This window comes from Phascolarctos cinereus, unplaced genomic scaffold (genome assembly GCF_003287225.1).
Source record: "Phascolarctos cinereus isolate Bilbo 61053 unplaced genomic scaffold, phaCin_HiC Scaffold_4;HRSCAF=312, whole genome shotgun sequence".
Lineage (NCBI taxonomy): Eukaryota > Metazoa > Chordata > Mammalia > Diprotodontia > Phascolarctidae > Phascolarctos > Phascolarctos cinereus.
Window position 1 is genome coordinate 650,367,407 of NW_027555847.1, and position 22,394 is coordinate 650,389,800.

General features: G+C 40.6%; 1 protein-coding gene across 3 annotated transcripts; it reads right to left on the reverse strand.

The window, feature by feature from the left end:
* Positions 1–59: 59 nt before the first annotated feature.
* Positions 60–22,190, reverse strand: LOC144457042 (uncharacterized). 3 transcript variants are annotated; one of them, XM_078153798.1, is made up of 4 exons: positions 22,038–22,190; positions 19,238–19,341; positions 14,781–15,058; positions 60–234 (listed from the first exon to the last, which is right to left on the reverse strand). In XM_078153798.1, the coding sequence occupies exons 1-4, from the start codon at positions 22,091–22,093 to the stop codon at positions 208–210; spliced, it is 465 nt and encodes a 154-aa protein (XP_078009924.1). In that variant the 5' UTR covers positions 22,094–22,190; the 3' UTR covers positions 60–207. The 3 variants fall into 3 exon arrangements, 2 of the variants coding, with proteins under 2 accessions (XP_078009924.1, XP_078009923.1); XM_078153797.1 differs by having other exon boundaries at positions 19,238–19,344; positions 22,038–22,188; XR_013486350.1 differs by lacking the exon at positions 14,781–15,058 and having other exon boundaries at positions 19,238–19,344; positions 22,038–22,187.
* Between the last annotated feature and the right edge of the window lie 204 nt (positions 22,191–22,394).

A 22,394-nucleotide genomic window follows, 5' to 3' on the forward strand; every position in this document is an offset into this window, starting at 1 on the left:
TTTTAGAAATGGTCAAGTGATTTAGAGATAGTGCACCCAAAATGATTCCATAGCCAGTGTTGACTTTTTTTAACCCTTAAGTAGCACATTTATTACTTTTTTTTTTTTTTTTGCAGTAGAGGCTTCTTAGAGACCGATTTTTCTAGGCAGAGGAAGTCTCCAGGGGCCAACCAACTTGCATGGGCTTCTGGAAAATACAGTCCAATGTCACAGCAGACAGAGAGTCTTCCTAACCTGGGAAGACACAGAATTGTTATGAGGTTTGGATGAGATAGAATAGCACTTGCGTGGAGGGTTTTTTAAGTAGTCTATGTTAGGAATGGAGAGTGGGGTAACCCATACAGCAGCAGCAGAAACAAGAACAGAGGATACTTTGAGCGGAGACTGACCATGAATATGGGTAAAACCTTCTTTTGACCAGTCTCTGCTTATGGACAGAGTTCAGCTGGGTTTTTCACAGTAGCCCCAAACTGGAAACTGAGTGGGTTCCTATATATTGGGCAATAGCTGAACAGAGGATGGTGTATGAATATAACGGAATACTTTCATTGCCATAAGAAATGTCAAAATGGACACTTTCAGAGGAAACCTTCGAGGAAGACTTTTGTAAACCCACTCAGACTGAAGTAAGTAGAGCTAGGAGAACAGTACACAATGAGCACTTTCTTTAAAAAAAATTTTAACTTGAAAGATGTTAAAACCCTGGCCAATGTGATAATAAACTACCATGTCCCACTAGAGAGGTGATAGATTTAAAATGCAGAATGAAACACTTGTGTTTGGATATGACCAGTGTGGGAATTCGGTTGTTTGGTTTGGGTTTTTTTTGTTTTTGCTTTTGTTTATTTACTATGCATATTAGTTACGAGAGTTTTCTTTTCTTTTCTTTTCTTTTTTAAATTGTTCAATGGAAGGGAGAAGCAGCGACAGGAAAAAGAAATATCTGGCTGAACAAACAAATAAACGAATGAATAATTTGTTTTAAACAATACAGTTGGGGGCAGAGTGCAATGTGCCCAGCTCCCAGACACCAATGCTTAACTCTCCCTTCTCTATTTTATTACCACCTGACCAAAAGGCTGGTGTTTTTACTTCTAAGAGTGTTTTCCTTATCTTTTAAATTGCCTATTCATTGTTTACATAATACTTTAAAAGCTGCTTTTTCTATAGATGAATATAACATTCAATCAATTGCCTTCTTTTGCTGTTCAGTCATTTCAATCTCAGTCTGGTTCCACTCCTCCTGACCGCATTTGGGGTTTTCTTGGCAGATATTGGAGAGATTTGCCATTTCTTTCTTCAGCTCATTTTTATAGATGAGGACATGGAGGCAAGCAGGGTTAAGTGACTTGCCCAGGGTCACACAGCTACTAAGTATCTGCAGCCAGATTTGAACTCAGGAAGATGAGTTTTCCTGACTCTAGGCCTGGTACTCTATCCACTGCACCGCCTAGCTGCCCCATTCACTCAAGCTTCTTGAGAAAGGTACCTATATTCACAACCTCCACTTTCTCTCCTCTTACTTCTGCAATCTGACTTCTAACTTAAAATGTTCTTTCCAAAGTTATCAATGATCTCTTAACTGCTAAATATGGTAGTCTTTTTTTAAAAAAAAATCTTCATCCTCTTCCATCTATCTGCTGCTTATGTCACTATTGATCCACTTCTCCTCCTCTATATTCTGTCCCTCCCCCTGGGCTTTTGTAATGCAAGTTGCTAAACAGCCTTCCAAGGTAGATAGAGCATTGGATATGAAGTCAAAAAGACCCATGTTCAAATCCTGCCTCAGACACTTACTAGCTGTGGGACACTGGGCAAGTCACTTGACTAATAATAACACTTACCTCCCAGGAAGATCAGGTGAGATATATATGTAGAACGCTTGTAAATCTTAAAGCACTATGTAAATGCGAGCTATTGTTATAGTCTCTCCTGCTTTTCCTCCTACAGTTTGTCTTATTTCATCTTCTTCATTGTTCTTCTCCCCTCTCCTACTCTGTCTCTCTGTCTCTCTGCAAAAATGATATTATCATGTCACTCCCCTGCTCAATTAGCTCCAGTGACTCCTTCTTGCCTCAGAGTTAAAATGAATGATTCTGTTTAGTTTTTAAAGCACTTCATAACCTGGCCTTAATCTTTCTAGCCTCACTGGAAATTATCACCCCTCACACACTCTGTGATCCAGCCAAATTTGCCTTTTCTCTTTTTCTCTACATGACATTCCATCTTCCATTCCTGAAATGCACCCCGTCCTCACCTCATATAACTCCTCCCTTCCTCCACAACAAAGCTTGAGTACTGTCTCCTGAATGAAGCCTTTCCTGATCTCACCAATTGCTAGTGCCATCCCTCTCAAATGAAATTTTAATTACTTTGCATGTATTTGCATTTATTCTCTTCATCATGACATATTCCACTTTATATGTATACTTATTCTCCTGAATATATATATTATCATATATATATACACACACATATATATATATATATATCTTCCCCTTTATTAGAGTGTAAGTTCCTTGTAAGGAAGGATTATTTCATTCTTTGTAGTCCTATATTGAGCACCTAACACAGTCTCTGTCATACATAGTTGACATTTGATAAGATTTGTTTGGTGAAATGGATAAATATTTACAAAAATATAAATTGCCCATAATAACGGAAGAGTAAATAGAATACTTAAATAACCCTGTCTTAGAAAAAGAAATTGAACAAGCTATCAATGAGCTCCCTAAGATAAAATCCCCAAAACCAGATGAATTCACAAGTGAATTCTAACCAACATTTAAAGAACAATTAATTATGAAAAACTATTTGGAAAAATTGGCAAAGAATGAGTCCTTTCAAATTCTTTTTATAACACAAATATGATGCTGATACCTAAACCAGGAAGAGCAAAGATAGAGAAAGAAAATTATAGACCAATTCCCCTAATGAAAATTAGTGCAAAAATTTCAAATAAAGTACTAGCAAGAAGATTATAGCAATATATCACAAAGATCATAAACTATGACTATGTGGGTTTTATACTAGGAATGCAGGGCTGGTTGAATATTAGGAAAGCCATCAGTATAATTGACCATATCAATAGCAAAACCAACAAAAATTATATTATTATCTTTTTTAGTAATTAATTTATTTTTAGTTTTCAATATTTACATCCATAAGATTTTGAGTTTTAAATTTTCTCCCCCTCTATTTTCTCTCTCCTCCCAAAGACGGCATGCAATTTGATATAGTACTTATACATTCATATTAAGCATATTTTCATGTTAGTCATGATGTATAGAACAATTAGAACTAATGGGAGGAACCACTAAAAAGAAGAAACAAAACAACAAAAGAAAAGGAGAGCAAGTAATGTGCTTTCATCTGTAGTCAGACTCCATAGTTTTTTTCCTGTGGATGTGGACAGCATTTTCTGTCATGAGATTTTTGAAGATGTCTTAGAGCCTCGCATTGCTGAGAAGAGCTAAGTCTATCAAAGTTAGTCATCGCACAGTGGCTGTTACTGTGTACAATGTTCTCCTGGTTCTGCTCACTTCACTCAGCATCAGTCCATGCAAGTCTTTCCAGGTTGTTCCGAAGTCCGCTTGCTCTTCATTTCTTATAGCACAATGGTATTCCATTACATTCACATACCACAACTTGTTTAGCCATTTCCCAGTTAATGGGCAGCCCCTTAATTTCCAATTCTTTACCACCACAGAAAAAGCTATTATAAATATTCTTGTGCATGTGCGTCCTTTTCCCATTTTTGTGATCTCTTTGGGATGCAGCCCTAGAAGTGCTATTGCTGGATCAAAGGGTATGTATGCACAGTTTTATAGCCTTTTGGGCATAGTTCCAAATTGCTCTCCAAAATGGTTGGACCAATTCACAACTCCTCCAACAATGTATAAATGTTCCAATTTTCCTACGTCTTCTCCAACATTTATCATTTTCCTGTTTTGTCATGTTAGCCAACTTGACAGGTGTGATGTGGTTAGTTTTCTTAATTCCAATTTTAATCATCTCTCCTTTGGTTTTCAGAATTCCTACTTTGGTATTTAATTGGGGATTTTTAATTGTTCTTTTTCTAGCTTTTTTAGTTGCAGTCTAATTCATCAATCTCTTCTTTCTCTATTTTGTTCATGTAAGCACTTAGAGACATAAAACTTCCCCTAAGAAACCATTTTCGCTGCATCCTATAAGTTTTGGTGTGTTGTCTCACTATCATCATTCCCTTGGATAAAGTTATTGATTGTTTCTATGATTTGTTGTTTGGCCCACTCATTTTTTAGGATTAGATTATTTAGTTTCCAATTTATTTTTAGTCCATCTTTCCATGGCCCTTTATTACATGTAATTTTTATTGCATCGTGATCTGAAAAGGGTGCATTTAATATTCTGCCTTTCAGCATTGGGTTGTGAGGTTTTTATACTCTAGTACGTGGTCAAATTTTGCGTAGTGCTATGTACCACTGAGAAAAAGGTATTTTCCTTTCTATCTCCATTCAATTTTCTCCAGAGGTCAATCATATCTAGATTTTCTAAAATTCTGTTCATCTCTTTAACTTCTTTCTTGTTTATTTTGTGTTTATATCTATCTAGTTGTGAGAGGAGGAGACTGAGGTCCCCTGCTAGTATAGTTTTGTTATCTATTTCTTCCTGTAATTCCCTGAACTTCCACTCTAATAATTTGGATGCTATGATACTTGTTGTATATATGTTTAGTAATGATATTACTTCATTGTCTATGGTACCTTTTAGTAGGATATAGTTTCTTTCCTTATCTATTTTAATTAGATATATTTTTGCTTATGCTTTGTCTGAGATAAAGACTGCTACCCCTGCTTTTTTTTTTTACTTCAGATGAAGCATAATTATATTCTGCTCCAGCCTTTTACCTTTACTCTGTGTATATCCCTCTGCTTCAGATGTGTTTCTTGTAGACAACATATTGTAGGATTATGGCTCTTAATCCACTCTGCTATCCATTTCTGTTTCATGGGAGAGTTCATCCCATTCACATTCACAGTTATGATTACTATCTGTGTCTTTCTCTCCATCCTATTCTCCCCTTCCCCCATTTATGCTTTTTGCTCTCCTTTCTCCCTTTTTCTCCTCACTAGAGTTTTGCTTTCTACTACCACCCCTTTCAGTATGCCCTCCCTTCTATTAGGCCCCTCCCTTTTCTTCCCCTTTATGCTTCCCTCCCTTCTATTCACCTCCTCCATTATCTTTTCCCTTTCTCCTCCTACTTCCTATAGGGTAAGTTAGATTTCTATACCTAACTGATTATCTTACTCCCTGTTTGAACCATCTGATGAGAACAAGGTTCAAACAATCCTCATCTCCCTCCATTCTTTCCCTGTACTGTAATAGGTTTTTGTGCCTTTTCATGTGATGTAATTTACCCTTGTCTGTGTCCTCTTTTCCTTTTCTCCCAGTACAATCTGTTTTCACCACTTAATTAGATTTTTTTTATCATCACATCAAAGTCAACTTATACCCATGCCCTCTGTCTATGTATACCCCTTTTAAATGTCATAATAACAATACAATTGTCAAGAGTTACAAGTGTCATCTTCCCTTGTAGGGATGTAAACAGTTTGCCCTTATTAATATTGTTGTTGTTTTCCTGTTTACCTTTTTATGCCTCTCTTGAGTCTTGTATTTGAAGACCGAATTTTCTATTGAGCTCTGGTCTTTTCATCAGGAAGGTTTGGAAGTCCCCTATTTCATTGAATATCCATCTTCTCCCCTGAAGGATTATGCTCCATATCAGTGGGTAGTTGACCCTTGGTTGTGATCCAAGCTCCTCTGCCTTATGGAATATCACATTCCATGCCCTACAATCTTTTAATGTAGGAGCTGCAAGATCCTGCATAGTCCTCACTGTGGTTCCACGACATTTAAATTCTTTCTGGCTGCTTGCAAGATTTTCTCTTTGATCTGGTAATTTTGGAATTTGGCTACAATATTCATTGGTGTTTTCAATTTAAGATTTCTTTCAGGAGATATCAGTGGTTTCTTTCAATGACTATTTTACCCTCTGGTTCTAGGACCTCAGGGCAGTTATCCCTAATGATTTCCTGAAAGATGCTGTCCAGGCTCTTTTTTTCATCGTGGTTTTCAAGTAAACCAATAATTTTTAAATTGTCTGTCCTGGATCTATTTTCCAGGTCACTTGTTTTACCAATGAGGTACTTTACATTTTCTTCTATTTTTCATTCTTTTGTTTCTGTTTGACTGATTCTTGATCTCTCATAGAGTCATTAGCTTCCACTTGCCCAATTCTATTTTTGATGAATTGTTTTCTTCTTTTAGATTTTGTACCTTCTTTTCCATTTGGCCCATTTTACTTTTTAAGTTTTTCTCTTCAGTGAGTTTTTGTGCCTCCTTTTCCATTTGACCAATTCTACTTTTTAAGGAGTTGTTTTCTTCAGTGTATTTTTTTTTCCATTTGGCCAACTGTATTTTTAAGGACTTGTTTTCTACAGTTAATTTTTGTCCTTTTTCTAAGCTATTGACTCTCTCTTGCATACCTCTCATTTCTTTTCCCATTTTTTCTTCTACTTCCCTTATTTGACTTTTAAAATCCTTCTTGAGCTCTTCCAAGAAGGCTTTTTGGGCTGGAGAACAGTTCATATTCCCCTTTGGGGTTTCAGATGTGGGTCTATTGATGATGTTGTCCTCTTCTGAATTTGTGCCTTGATCTTCCCTGTTCCCATAATATGAAATCTATGGTCATTGTCTGTTTCTGTTTTTTGTTCATGGTGTTTGCCTATTTCCTGACTTTCAAAAAAAGTTGAGCTCTCCTCCTGGACCACAGGGGCCACTGACCCAAGCTTCTTGTGCTGGGAACCTGAGATCTGTTCACTGGCTTTGTGTGCTGGGGCCTTAGGTATTGGCAGTGGAGGTTGTAGGGTTCTCGCAGCTTACCTGGTGCTGGGCTGAGATCAGCAACATTGGAGCTCTTGCAGTGGGGGTGGGGAGTCTGGCCCCTGGGGGACACCTGCTCAGCTGGGCTTTGCACTCCTTTGTTTGGCTTCTGCTCACCTGGGTCTTGCACTTGAATGTTTGGCTGCTGGAAGATGTCTATCAGCCTGGAGCTTTGCCTCCTGGAGTTGTGCTTCCCAGAGTTGTACTGAGGCACTGGGAGATTTGGCTGCTGGAGAATGCCATCACACATGGTGGTTTTCTGAGCTGATGTCTACCAGCTGGGAACCCCTGCCTGTACTGAAGTACTTTAGGGGGTCCTGGTGCTGGCCCTTGCCTGCTTCACTACCCTGGGGTTCAGGATCTCCCCCTGGTATGCTGAGGTGGGGCTGGCCAATGGCTTGCTGGGACACCTCTCATCCTGTACTGCTCCCCCTCCCCCAGAGCAAGAGGGGCCTTTCCCATTATTCCCCAAGCTTCCTAGGCTACAAGGCTGCTGCACCCTGTCTTTTGGTTGGCTCAGTTGTTCCAGGGTTTTTCCTGGGGTGATATTTTCTGGGCTTTCAGAGATCAATAAGGAATGGTAAGAGTGACTTACTTCTTACTCTGCCATCTTGGCTCCCAGAAGTGGAAGTCCTGATTATCTTAATAGATGTAGAAAAAAGCTTTTGACAAAATACAAAACTCAATCCTATTAAAAGCATTACAAAGCATAGGAATAAATGACCTTTCCATAAAATGATTAGTAGTATCTATCTAAAACCATCAGTAAGCATTAACTGTAATGGGATAAGCTAGAAGTCTTTCCAATAAGATCAGGGGGTGGAGCAAGCTCATTATCACCACTCTTATTCAATATTTTTCTAAAATGCTAGTCATAGCAATAAGAAAGGAAAAAAACATTGAAAGAATTAGACTAGCCAATGAGGAAACAAAACTATCAACTAAAAAACTAATTAAACTAATTAAAATTTTTAGCAAAATTGTGGAATATAAAATAAACCCACATAAACTCTATATTTTACAAAGTCTATTAGGAAGAGATAGAAAGTGAAATTCTATTTAAAATAACTATAGATGATACAAAATACTAGAGAGTCTACCTGCCAAAGCAAACCCAGGAACTATATGAACACAATTACAAAACACTTTTCATACAAATAAAGTCAGATCTAAACAATTGGAGAAATATTGATTGTTCATGGGTAGACTGAACCAATATAATCACAATGACAATTATACCCAAATTAATTTACTTATTCAGTGCCATACCAACCACATTACCAAAAAATTATTTTGTAGAGCTAGGAAAAATAATAACAAAATTCATCTGGGAGAACAAAAGGTCAAGAATATCAAGGGATTCAATGAAAAAAAATGTGGCTTAGCAGGACCAGATCTCAAACTGCATTATGAAGCAGTCATCATCAAAACAGTCTGGTACTAGCTAAGGAATAGAGTGTAGATTAGTGGAATACATTAGATATGCAATACACAGTGGTAAATGACCATAGTAATATAGTGTTTGACAAACCCAAAGATCCAAGATTTTGGGACAAGAAATCACTATTTGACAAAAATTGCTGGGAAAACTAGAAAAGAGTTTAGCAGAAAAAAGGTATAGACCAATATCTTATAATGTACACCAATATAAAGTAAAAATGGGCACATGATTTAGATATGAAAGGTAATATCATAAACAAATTAGGGTACCATGAAATATTTTACTGGTCAGATTAATGGACAAGAGAAGAATTTGTGAACAAACAAGAGATAGAAAGAATTATGGCATATAAAATGGAAAATTTTGATTACATAAAATTAAAATGGTTTTGCACAAACAAAACCAATGCAACCAATATTAAAAGGAAAGCAGAAAACTGGGGGAAATTTTTTACAAGTTTCTCTGATAAAGGCCTCATTTTTCAAATATATAAAGAACTGAGTCAAATTTATAAGAATATGAGTTACTCTTCAATTGATAAGTGGTCAAAGGATATGAACAGGCAGTTTCCAGACAAAAAAATCAAAGCTAACTATAGTCATTTGAAAAAAAATTGCTCTAAATCATTATTGATTAGAGAAATGTGAATTAAAACAGCTCTGAGGTACTACCTCACACCTATCAGATTGGCTAACATGACAGAAAAGGAAAATAACAGATGTTTAAGGGGAGGTGGGGAAAATAGGGATATTAATGCATTGTTAGTAAAGTTGTGAACTGATCCAATCATTCTGGAGAACAATTTGGAACTATTCCCAAAGGGCTATAATGCTGTGCAACACCACTACTAAGTCTGTACCCCAAAAAGGTCAAAGAAAAAAGAAAAAGGACCTATATGTACAAAAATATTTATAGCAGTTCTTTTGTGGTAGCAAAAAATTGGAAATTGAGGGGCAATGCCCATCATTTGGGAAATGGATGAACAAGTTGTGCTATATGATTGTGATGGAATACTATTGTGCTATAAGAAATGACAAGCAGGATGCTTTCAGTAAAATCTGGGAAGGCTTGTATGAACTGATGCAAAATGAAGGGAGAAGAACCAGAATATTGTATACAGTAACAGCAATATTGTATAATGATCAACTATGAATGACTTAGCTATTCTTAGCAATACAATGATCTGAGACAATTCCAAATAACTCATGATGAAAAATGCTATGCACCTCCAGAGAACGAACTGATGGAGTCTGACTACAGATTGAAACATACTTTTAAAACTTTCTTTATTATTCTTCGTGTTTTTTTAATCTGTGTTTTGTAGTATGGTTAATATGGAAAGATTTTGAATGCCTGAAAGTGTATAATCTATATCAAATTTCTTGCCTTCTTAAGGAGAGGGGAGAAGAGGGAGGGAGAGAATATAGAACTCAAAATTTTTAAAAATACATTAAAAGGTTTTGCTTGCATATAATTGAGAAAAATAAAATAAAAATTAAATGTGTAAAAAGAAATAAAGATTACCTCTATATGATAAAAAAAAAGATTTTTTTTTGGTTGGATTGATATTACTTGACTGAATTCATTGGGTACTTTATAAAGCGTGAGAATTGATAGTGAATTATGCTAAAGAATGATGGCAGAGCCGGGTTAATTTCAGGAATTACTAATTTTAGTATTTCCAGCCCCTAGGTTAGAACCGGGGAAGCTATTGCATGCTCAAGGGTAAAAACACTGTTCTTGACCCAAAAGGGAAAGGCAAAAATGGCAGACAGCCAACAAGGACAACTCAGACCTTAAGTCCCCCTAGTGATCAGATGGGATATTACAGGGAGTTGAAAGTTGAAAGCCCAGTTTGGGACGATAACCTAAAAATGGTTCAGAAAGAGCATTATCTCAAGTTTAGTTATTCCAGACCCAATGACTAGATCTTAATCTATGATAGCTATTTTCCTGCATGTTTATGGGAAGTATCAGTAGCCCAAAAAGCAAACAAATGGATCATACCAAGCACTCAATAGCAGCCATCACGTCCCTCCACCTATGACATTTTCTATTCCTCCCTTAGTCCTTCAAATTCATTCTCCTATGGCATGATCTCAGGTCCTTATCACTATCCTGATCAACCTCTTCATGATGTTCTACAATTTATCAGTGTGTCTTCTAAAATTTGGAGACCAAATTAGATGCAATACTCCAAATGAGAAATAATGGGGTAGAGAGCAATGAGTCTATAATAACCACCCTTTGTATAGTACTTTATATTGCAAGCATTTCACACATACAATCTCATTTGGACCTCATAAGAACCCTGACAAGAAGGTGCTGTTACTATCCTCCATTTTAACAGATGGGAAACTGAGGCTGAGAGGTGTTAAGTCAGCATCCACTAGATAGTAAGTGTGTTTGAGGCAGGATTCAAACTTGGGTCTTCCTCCCTCCATGCTTCACCCTCTCCCTCTCCACATTACCAGCTAGCTGCCTGCCTAACTATCACCTCTCTAGCCTTAAACACAATACCTCTCTCGATTCAGCCTAAGAGCATATTAATGTTTTCTTCACTATATATCACACTACGTATTTATACTGAACTGGAAGTCCACAGAATGCAGATATTTTCTGTACTTGCATATGAACGTATTGTCTCCCTTGAAGGCATGCAAGATCCTTAGGAACTGCTCATCTTAGTTTAAGAATCTTCTGCAGAAGGGACCTCATTATGTCCCAAGGATTCAATTATCGTCTTTATGCTGATGATTATCAGATCTACTGATCCAGCCCTGACCTGTCTGCTAATCCTTTCCTGATCCACCCAGCTCCACTCCTGCCAAGTCATTTTTTTGTTTTGTATTGTTTTTTGTTTTGCATTTTTATAGGTCTTATGTAAATTTGTATCTCATTATCTACCTACTGTATATGTGTCTCTCCCAATAGCATGTAACCTTCTCAAAGGGCAGGCACTGTCTTTCTTTTTTGTCTTTGTAATACTAGCACCTAGCATAGTCCTTGACACAGTGTAGGGAATTAATAGATATTTATTGATAGGAAAATGTATACCTCACAGGTATGTCTGAGATCATTAGTTTTTAAAAGATCACATCTTTCCTCCTCTCTTATGCCTTGCTGAACTAGATCACGTCCTTTGCCATGTATCATGCTCCTTGCCCCAATATCACTGATATTGTCTTCCCAAGCCCCAGCCTGGGATTATTCCCACCGTCTGCTCCCTTTAGTCCTATTCATGTACTGCTAAAGAAAGCTGGAGAAAATGATGAAATCATGCCACATTTACAAAACCTCAACTGGGCCCTCACCATTGCAAGGCAATCCTTTCGTAGCTAATCCTAATCAATTCACTATCCTAATCTTCCAGTGGATTTCCATCCCTTCTCAAAGCTCTCATGACTTCCCTTCCTCCCTTTCAGTTGAGAACCTTGCTTCATATTTCACTGAAAAAAAATTGAGGCTATTTGGAGGGAGCTCTCTTTTCTCCCCTCCTCCCCCCATCCCCTCCCTGACCCCTGTCTCATATGAAAAGGAGGCCCTTCCCTTTCCCCAGACTAAGCCCTCTAAATGCACAAGTAATCCTATTCTGTCTCCTCTTCTCCAGCAGACTACCCCTTCTATGGTCCTCACTCTTTCACTTATCCTTAGTATCTCCCTGTTTACTGGCTGCTTCTCTGCTGCCTATGAATATGTCCATTTCTTCCCCATCCCCCCCAAAAAAAACCCTTCACTTGATCCATCCTTCCCTCCTTAGTTATCATCCTGTTTTCCCTTTTTATAGCTAAATTCCTCAAGAAGGCCATTTACATTCAGTGCTTTTTTTTTTTTGGCAGGAAATCTGATAAAGAGATTTCATTTCTTCTCTCTGTTTTGCAATCTGGTTTCTTTCTTCGTTGTTCAACTGACACTGCTCTCTCCAAAGTTGTTAGCAATCACTTAATTGCCAAATCTAATGGCATTTTCCCAGTCTTCAATCTTCTTGACCCCTTTGCTGCCTCCGGTAGCATCAATCACCCTCTTCTCCTTGAAACTCTCTTTACTCCAGTTTTTCATGACATCACTCTCCTTTGGTTCTTCTCCTACCTATATGGCTGCTCCTTCTCAGTCTCCTTTGCTGTTGGGCAGCTAGGTGACACAATGGATAGAGTGCAAGACCTGGAGTCAGGAAGACCTGAGTTCAAATCCAGCCTCAGACTCTTACTAGCTGTGTGACCCTGGGCAAGCCATTTAATCCCTTTTCCCCTCAGTATTCTAATCTGTAAAACTGGGGGAGTTCATTGCAAGGATCAGTGCCTGGCATATAGTAAGCACTATTTAAATGTTAACTATATTTGCTGGATCTTCATGCAGGTCACACCCACTAATCATGGATGTCATGGATGTAGGGTTGTCCTAGGCTCTCTTCTCTCTATACTGTCTTTCTTGGGGACCTCATCACCTCCCAAATATCCAATTATCAACTCTGCAATGATGATTGTCAGATCTACTTATCTAGCCCTAACTTTTCTCCTGATATCCAGTCTAACATCTCCAACTGCCTATGAGACATTTCAAACTGGATATCCCACACACATCTTAAATTCAACATATCCAAAACCGAACTCATTATTTTTCCCTCAAAACCTCCCCTCTTCCTAACTTCCCTATTCCTTTCAAGAGTACCACCATCCTCCCAGTAACCCAGGACTTCCACCTAGGTGTCATCTCTCTCTCCCTCTCTCTCTCTCTCTCTCTCTCTCTCTCTCTCTCTCTCTCTCTCTCTCTCTCTCTCTCTCTCTCTCTTACTTCGAGCCATATTTAATTAGTGATAAAGTCCTTCCCTTCCTACCCTTTTAACATGTCTCATATATGCTCTCCATTTTTCATCTGACATTGCAACCACTGGCGTTATCACCTTATAGCTGGACTTTTGCAGTAGCCTACTGGTTTGTCTTCATGCCTCAAATCTCTTCTCTCTCAAATCCATCCTCCTGTCTTCTTTAAAAAAAAAAAAAAGATCTGACCATATCACCTACCTATTCAATCCACTTCAGTGGCTCCCTATTACCTCCATGATCAAATTTTTATATTTTCTATTTGGTTTTCAAAGTCCGCCATAGCCTGGCCTCTTCCAACATTTTCGGTCTTCTTCCATGTTACCCTACTTCCACTCCCTCCTACTCCATGATCCAGCGATACTGACCTCCTCATTGCTCCTCAAACTAGATATTCCATCTCCTGTCTCCAAGCATTTTCTCTGACCACCCCCTAGGGTATGTTGGAATGTTCTCCCTCCTCATCTCTGCCTCCTAGCTCCCCTGGATTCCCTCAGGTCTCATCTGAAATTCCACTTTTGCAAGAAATCCCTCTTAATCTTAGTCCTTTTCCTCTGAGATTATCTCCAATTCGTCTTGTTTGTATATGGTTGTTTGTGCTTCATCTCCCTAAATAAATTGTGAGCTCCTTGAAAGCGGGGCTGGTGTTTACCTTCCTTTGTATGCCCAGGACTTCTCATAGTGCTTGCCTCAAACTTGGTAGGTACTTACTAAATATTAGCTGATTGACTGACTAACTTGACTTCCTCTGGGTTTTCTTCTAAACTTTGCCTTTTTGGGAAGTTTGGATAAAGACGAGAGAAGGACAGGGCTGGTGTCTCTCCCCTCAAAGTAGGGATTTTTCTCCCAGTAGCAATTGTGTGACTTGTGTTTGACTGAGAGCTCCCTGCAGGTGGAGGGCACCACCTGCATTTAGAGTTGGAAGGGTTCATACAGATCATTGACTCCGATCTCCTAATTTTACCAATGGGGAAACTGAGGTAAGGATAAGAAAAGTTGCTTGCCCAAAGTCTAACAGTGAACTAGTGGCATAACCTGAACCCAGATCCTTTCATTCTTTTCATTATCTCTCCCCTCAAAGAGAAAGGGATCAATTCCATACAACGCCTCTGTGTTGAGTGTCAGAGGCAAAGGAAAGGAATACAATACTAAACAGACAGGGTTAGAGAGCTCTAGAGAGCTTCTAGACCAGCAGGACACATCTCAGATACACAGGCAAGAGATGGCAAATTGCAATTAGCCCCATAAAAGAAGCACAAAATGAGTAGGATTCTCTCAAGAAGACCTGATTTCAAACCAGAAATATTTCCCATTTATTAACTTTTAAGCAAAAGAATAGAGAAGAGCCCAAAGGCCTGGAAGTCAGCATTTTTGGCTTTTGCTTTCAGCCCTCCTTCCCCTGTCAATGCCTCGATGGTGTGGGAGTGGGAATGGGAGTGGGGAGAGGGGAGAAAGCTACCAGATCAGTAGGACTCATGACCTCTCCAACAGGGCATGGCCTCACTATCAAGAACCGCTGCTTCTAGAGACCGAGTGTGGGGACCATTTCTAGGGCTTTGTGGGTTGGGGGATCCTTCAGATCACATTCTTACCTGGAGCAGGACAGGCAGGAAGCTTAGAAATATCACCAGCCCCATATTGCTGGCCCTGAGGTGAGCAATGCCTTGAACAGTATATTGGCTATAGATGTCTGTGTCACTCTCAGAGATGGAGGGGATGCCAACATTGCATAAATTCTCAGCACAACAATGGGAATAGACAAATGCATTTGGACCTTCTTTCTCATGTGAAAACTTTTGGTAATAGTATTCCAAAAATGGGCAGAACTTATGGCACTGCTTGGAAATGAGCAAGTAGCGATTGCTCAGCCCTGTGGGAAGAAGAAAGAAGAGGTGAATTTAAGAACAAGCCAAAAAACCCACTGCCCAATTGCTCATGGTGGTGATGAAGATGCAGATAATATAATAGGCAGTATGGAATAGAAGAGAGCAAGTCTGGGAGTCAGGAAGGCCTGGGTTCAGCTACTGCCAGTGGCCCACATAGGTTGTATGACTGTGAGCACTTAACCTTTCAATGACCTCAGGAAACACTCTTAAAACCAGAAGTTACAGGCCAGGTGCCAATCCACGTAAGTGGAGGCACTTTATACCCTAGGAGTGCCCTACATGTATGGAATTACAGGTCTGGACCACAATCATAAGAACGATAACCATCTGTGTGCTTCCTACCATACGATGCTGCTTCTCATTATCTGCATTAACTTCAGTAAGCATTTATGAAGTTTCTACCGCATGCAAAGGATTGTGCTAGATGCTAGGGATAAAAAAACAGTCCTTGTCTTCAAAGAGCATATAGTCTGCCATGGGGTGGGAAGGGAACATGTGATAATATCTCCCAGTATTTGCATGCACACACAGATGCATACAGAATCTAAAATTGGAAAGAACCTCAGAGGGCATCTGGTCCCACTCCTGAGTCCCCTCAGCATTATTGCTGGCAGGGTTGACTTCAAGTGAGTGAGAAACCACTACCTCCTGAAGCCTAGGGACACCTTCCATCATAAGGATGCTTTTTTGTTTTATTTTTTCTTGTAATAAACTGTAATTTGCTCCCTGAAACCAGCTCGTTGATCCTAGCCCTGCCCTCCGTGGTCAAGCAGAACTCAAATCTCTTTTGTATGTGACAGCCTTTCAAATACTTCTAAACAATTATAATGCCATTCCCCCCCCCAAAAAAAAAAGCTTTTTTTCTCCTAGCTGTCCCATTCCCTTGACTCTCCACAAGGCTGGGTGATTAGGAGGAAGAGCAAGATGGAACAGATTCCAAGACTTGTATGGTAGTAACACAGAGAATGCTCTCAGATTCCCCTTGTGCCTTTGATCAATTTTTATGTATGACACAGCCTCCAGTTCCACACCATTCTGGTTATCTTACCCTACTTTGTCAATATCTTACAAGAATCAGGTGACTAGGATGAAAGTCAGCTAACAAGCATTTATCAAGTGCCTGTTACTCTGTGCCAAGCACTGTGTTGAATACTGAGATTGGAGGAGGGGGGCATTGAAAAGAAAGGCCAAAATGACTTCTCTATCCTCAAAGAGCTCATATCCTTATGGGGAAGATACACTGTAAATAGAAAGGAAAGACAAGATATAGAAAAAGTTGAAATGGAAGGTAATTTCAGAGAAAAAATTAGAAGGCATGGGCAGGGGAGGGAAGAGAGGAGTGGTACAGGGTGAGGCAGAGAGATGACCAGGAGTACGCTTCCTGCTAAGGTGTGTTTGAGCTGTGTCTTGAAGGAACAACAAATAGGCTAAGCTAGCTGGATCACGGGGTCCATGGAAGGTGTAAAGTATGGGTTGATTGGCTTCTCAAACAGGACAGCACTATGTTGGAGTCAAGGTACAGTGTGTCCAACTGTGGCTGATCAGATCAATATGAGCTTGGAATGCTCTACCACAGGTCGGGCACAAATATTTGGTCCATATGGACATTTGAGGTAGAGAAAGTATAAAAAGACTGGAAGGGGCCAAGCTGAGGGGCTTTAGATGCCAAACAGAGGACTTTAGATTTGATATTGGGAATAACAAGGAGCCACTGGAGGTTATCATGGGATAGAGAGGTGACATGGTCCCACCTGTGTGTTAGGGAAGTCATTTTGGCAGCTGAGTGGAAGATGGATTGGAGTGGGGAGAGAGTTGAGGCAAGAAGACCAATTAGAAAGCTATTGCAATTAATTGTCTAGTCAAGAAGTGATGAGAGGACTAGATGTCTGAGTTGAGAGGTGTTTGGAGTGTAGAAACAAGATCTGGTTCTTTGTTGGAGATATGAGTGACAATGAGGAATCGAGGATGACACCAATATTGTGAGCATGGATTACTAAAAAAATATGGTCGTGCCCTTGACAGTGATAGGAAAGTTAGGAAGAAGGGAGGGTTTAGGAAGTAATATAACTAGTTCAATTTTGATGCCTACAGGATATCCACTTCAAGACATCTAAAAGACAGTTGATGTGGGCCTGGAGCTCAGGGGAAAGACTAGATCTGAGAATCCTCCGCATGGAGGTAATAACTGAACTCATGGGAGCTGATGAACCCAGCAAATGAGAGACTATGGAAAGAGAAGAGAAGAGGGTCCAAGAAGAGCCTTGGCTATTTCAATTGGAAGTCTGACCAGGAGCAATATTACCTTAAGGGTCCTGGATGAGACAGCTCATGTATTACAGAAATAATAGGTGAAAGAGTTGCCAAGACATAGATTTCAGCTTGACGTAAGGAAGCAGCTGTTCCAAAGTTGAATAGCATGCTTTGAGTGATAGCTTGTTCCCCTTCACTGCAGATCTTCAAGTTGAGGCTGGGTGACCCCAAGTTCAAGGTAAGGAAGAGGGGGTCTCTGTTTGGACAGGATGACCCTCGCTGGAACCTTTCCTCTCCTTCTTTTGCATGTTGTCTTCCCTATCAGAATACGATCTCTCTGAGGGCAGGGATTGTTTCAGCCTTTCTTCGTATTCCCCGGCCCTTAATACCATGCCTGGAATATAGCAGATCCTTAATAAATGCTCATGGACTCACTGACTGACAGAATCAAACAGTGCTCTGTACGCAGTCAGATGGCAGTTAATGCTTGTTGAATGCATGAATGAATATACAAATGAATGGAGTACTGAGTCTCAGTGCAAATGTGTCACACACCCAAAACAGTTGGGAGCATGGGGTCAGAGGAAAGGGTGAGCACTTAGCTTATCCCACTCCTCGAAGTTTTCTCCATTCCCCAGAAATACCAAGGGGTGAGTTACTTGTAGCTTGAAGGGAGGTCCCTGACCTAAGCCCATGCTTAATTAAATCTATGACCTGCCCAAAAGCCTTCCTGCATCACTCAGGAAAAGAGAGAGAATGAATGGGGGAAAAAAAAAAACCTTACTGGTACCCACGGTGATGCAGAATGCATCTCCTGCATTACACCTCTCTGGATTCCTGCAGGCAAAGCTGTTGATCTGCTCACACACATGACACATCAGAAATATTGTGTAGAGGAAGAGATACAGCCCATGAAGGGAAGATGGTGACACTCCCACGAATGTTTCCCAACCTTTCCCTGCCCTGAGATCTGCTGCCTCCTAACACCTCCTTCCCCTGATGTCTGCTCCTTAGATTTGCATCTTAAAACCTCAGACCTGGATCAGATGCCTAACCTGCCCCCTGATCCGGGATCTCCTCTATCATACCCAAAGCAGTGATCAAACTCCAATTTAAAGACATCTAGTGACAGTGCATTCACTTCCTGCTAAAGCAGTGCCTGAAGTTTGGTAACAGCCCTCCTTAAAGAGGCCTTTCATTATAGAAAGGCATCGTCTGCCTCCATCCATCACTTCTAGTTTGGCTTCTAGGAGTCAAGCAGAGTAAATTTATCTGACTTTCACAGGACATCAGCCAAATACTCATAGAGACACGGCCTGTCTCCCTCAATCTTACCTTCTTTTCTTTCAAAGCTCTTCCAAAACTTGTCCACTTCTAACCTTTCCAGTCTTATTACTCCTTACACCCTCTTATACCTCACATACTCTGTGATCCAGTGACATGAACCTCCTGGCTCTTCCTCACACTAGATACTCCATCTCCCATCCGTGGACACCCAATGAGCCACATTTCAAGAGGATCATAGGATTTGGAGCTAGAAATTATCAAATCCAACCCACTTATTTTACAGTGGGTGAAACTGAGGCCTAAAGAGGTTCAGTGGCTTGCCCAAGGCCATGCACCCAGTCAGCAGCAGAGCCAAGAGTTGAACCCAGGTCTTCTAACATCAAATCTACTACCTTTTCATCTACATCATGCTATCTCTCCTATTTAACCCCTTCTCTTGACCCTCAACAAATCCCACGCTCACTGACCAGCCTTCTAAAATAGCCTCTACCAACAGGGACCATCTAGGACTGGCAAGATCTGTTGTTTTTGTCCACTAGACCCACCCTGCCCTCCAGCCATCTTGTTGGTCCCATTCTTGTAAACCTCATCTGGTGGTCAGGACACTTTGAGCAATGAGGACTCACTTTGTTTCCCAGTCAGGGTGATGTTTGCATGGAGCATGGGCCATGCCATGGACAGCAGAAGCCCGAGGATCAGCTTCATTTTCCTCAGCAGCATTGCACCTGCCCTACTGGGAGAACCAATATAATATTCTGTTAAGGTTTGACTTACAAGCCAGTACCGACAGCTTAACTTTAGTTGTTCTATTCTATTCTATTCCACCCCATCCCATACAAATAAGATAGTATTCGTAAAGGACTGAGCACTTAGCCTGGCACATAATAGGTGCTTAATAAATGCCTGTTCCTTTCCCCTTCCGCTTGTCCTATCCCACTGTCAGCTCATCCCCATCCCATCCCATATGCTTCAACTTAACTAATTTCAACTTAAACAACTATTTAAGTGCCTATAGGTACTTGCCCCTCCATAGGGGTTGGGGCTACATCAATACATATGTCAGACATCCTGTCCTCAAGAAGCCTACAACATGAATCTATGATAGCAGAGGGGTGGTGGAATGGGAAAACTTATGCCACGGGGGCAGCGAGGTGGTGCAGTGGATAGAGTTCTGGCCTTGCAGTCAGGAGACATGAGTCTCAGACACATAACACTTATTAGCTGTGTGACCCTGGGCAAGTCACTTAACCCCAATTGCCTCACCAAAAAGCAAAAGAACAAATGAAAAACAAAAAGCACATGCCACATGTCCATAAAAAGCCGTAATATAGAGAGAGTGTAATCAAAGGATGTTTTTGGAGGTAGAAGAGCCCTTAGAGAAGGATTCTTTGTTGTCACCCCTTTGGCAGTCTGGTGAAATCTATGGATCCCTTCTCAGAAGAAGGTTTTTAAATTCATAAGACACAGGATTACCAGGGAAACCAATTAAAATGAAATACAATTATCAAAATATTCCTTTAAAAGACAGGTCCCAGGTTAAGAACATTTGCCTTAGAGATAGAAATCTACAATTCTCACTTTACAGATAAGGAAACTGAGGCCCAGACAAAGGGGGAGTGTTCTACCCAAGTCTTATTGACAAAGTTGAGATTCAAATCCAGGTTTTTTGATTGACTTAAGGGCAAAGACTGAACCAAGCAGAATGCTATGAGAAATGTTTTTAAATTAATTTATTTTGATTTATCAACAATCACTTCCATAAGCTTTTGAGTTTTAATTTTTTCTCCCCCTCCTTCCCCACCTCCCTCCCCAAGATGGCACACAATCTGATATAGGCTACACATATATATTCCTATTAAACAGATTTTCAAATTAGTGACGTTATAAGTAAGAATTAGAACCAATAGGAGGAACCACCAGAAAGAGGAAACAAAATACAACAGAAGAAAAAAATAGCAAATAGTATGCTTCAATCTGCATTCAAACTCCATAGTTCTTTCTCTGGATGTGGACAGCATTTTTCATCACGAGGCCTTTGGAGATGTCTTAGATCCTTGTATTTCTGAGAAGGGCTAAGTCTATCAATATTAGTCATCGCACAACGTGGCTGTTACTGCATACAACGTTCTCCTGGTTCTGCTCACTTCACTCAGCATCAGACCATACAAGTCTTTCCAGGTTTTTCTGAAGCCTGCCTGTTCATCATTTCTTATAGCACAATAGTATTCCATTACATTCACATACCACAACTTGTTCAGCTATTCCCCAATTGACTGGCATCCTCTCAATTTCCAAAGGATATAGTGCTTTGAGAAATTTAAGGAAGGAGACATCACCCTGTCAGAGGAGCTGAGCTAGGCCTTGGGAAACAGTGTGTAAATGCAGAGCCCAACCTTCTGATGGTAAATGTGTTTCTTCCTTGGGAGAAAACAACTTTCTTCTTTCCCAACAGAGGCTGACACTTCCCCCCTCCTCCCCCCACCCCAGACTGAGGTTTTCCTGAGGACAGACCTTGTACCATCTCACAAACATTAGGACCTGAGGGGAATACCAGCTGTTTGCCTCTCCCAGGTTGGGAGTCGGCATCACACTCTGCCCAGAGACCCCTGGCTTCAGAAGTCATAGCACGTGGGATTAAGAGCTGGAAGGGACTTTAGGGACTCTTCCTATTTTTCAGATGAGGAAACTGAGGCTCAGAAGGGCTAAGAGACTCACCTAAGATCACAGAGCTATTGACATGGGGAAGCATCAATCAATAAACGTTTATAAGCAGCATGTTAAAATGAGAAAGACTCTTTTAGGTGGAGTCAGTGAACCTAGAGTCAAACCCCCAATTTGCATTTCACTACCCCTGTGACTTTGGTCAAGGCACTCGACCTCTTTCTGAGTCTCTGTTTCCTCCTCCTCCTCTGTGAAAGAAGAAAGTTGGAACAGATGCCTCCAATCAATCCATCAACAAGCATTTATTAAGCACCTACTGTATGCCAGCCACTGGCGATCCAAAGGCAGAACTAAACAGTTCCTCCACTGAAGTTGTCAGCAGGCACTTCTTAAGCACCTGCTATGTGCCGGGCCCTGTGCTAAGCACTAGGAATTTGCATGCTATGGAGGAGACCACAGGTATACATATAAGTGTATGCAAAATGTACACAAAATAAATAAATATAGGATGATTGAGGAGAATGGGAGGCTCTAGCAGCTGGGGTGGGGGGAGGGGGATCAAGGAAGGCATCATGTAGGAGGTGGCTTTCGAGCTGAACCTTAAAGGAAATAGAAGATTCTAAGAAGTCTATCCTGGCTCTAAATACTCTAAGTGGAGGAGCCAGGAGTCAAACTGAGGTCCTTCCCCTCCAGATGAGGGCCCTGGACAGCATGCTACTGGTCCAAAGGCCCGGATTCAAAGAGGGCTGGGTCTGGGGCACTTACCTGCAGGGGTCAGGCTCACCAAATTCTCCCCAGCTGCTTCTTCCTGTCCTCCCCATCCTCAGCACAGCTTCCAGAAAGATCCTGCCAAGTTCAATCTCATGCACTTTCTGTCTCTGCTCCTCTGCCTGGGGCCAGCTGGGGGCAGAAAAGGGAGGAGAGGTGAGCTTAGGACAAGGACACGGGCTTCGGAGCTGGCAGGGCGGTACAGAGCCTCTGGTCCCACCCCCTTCCTCTTCAGGGGAAGGACCAAGGCCCAGAGAGGGCAAGGGGATTGTCTACTGCCACACAGCTGGGAAATAAATGAGAGTTCCTCTGACTCCAGTCCATCAGCAAGCATTTAAGTGCCTCCAATCTATC

Coding starts and splice junctions, on each gene's coding strand:
- LOC144457042 (XM_078153797.1), bottom strand. CDS start 22,093: ATGGGGAGGACAGGAAGAAGCAGCTGGGGAGAATTTGGTGAGCCTGAC. Junction 15,059..19,237: donor CACCCTGACTGGGAAACAAA/GTGAGTCCTCAT, acceptor TTCTTCCCACAG/GGCTGAGCAATCGCTACTTG. Junction 235..14,780: donor TCCTGCCTGTCCTGCTCCAG/GTAAGAATGTGA, acceptor GTGTCTTCCCAG/GTTAGGAAGACTCTCTGTCT.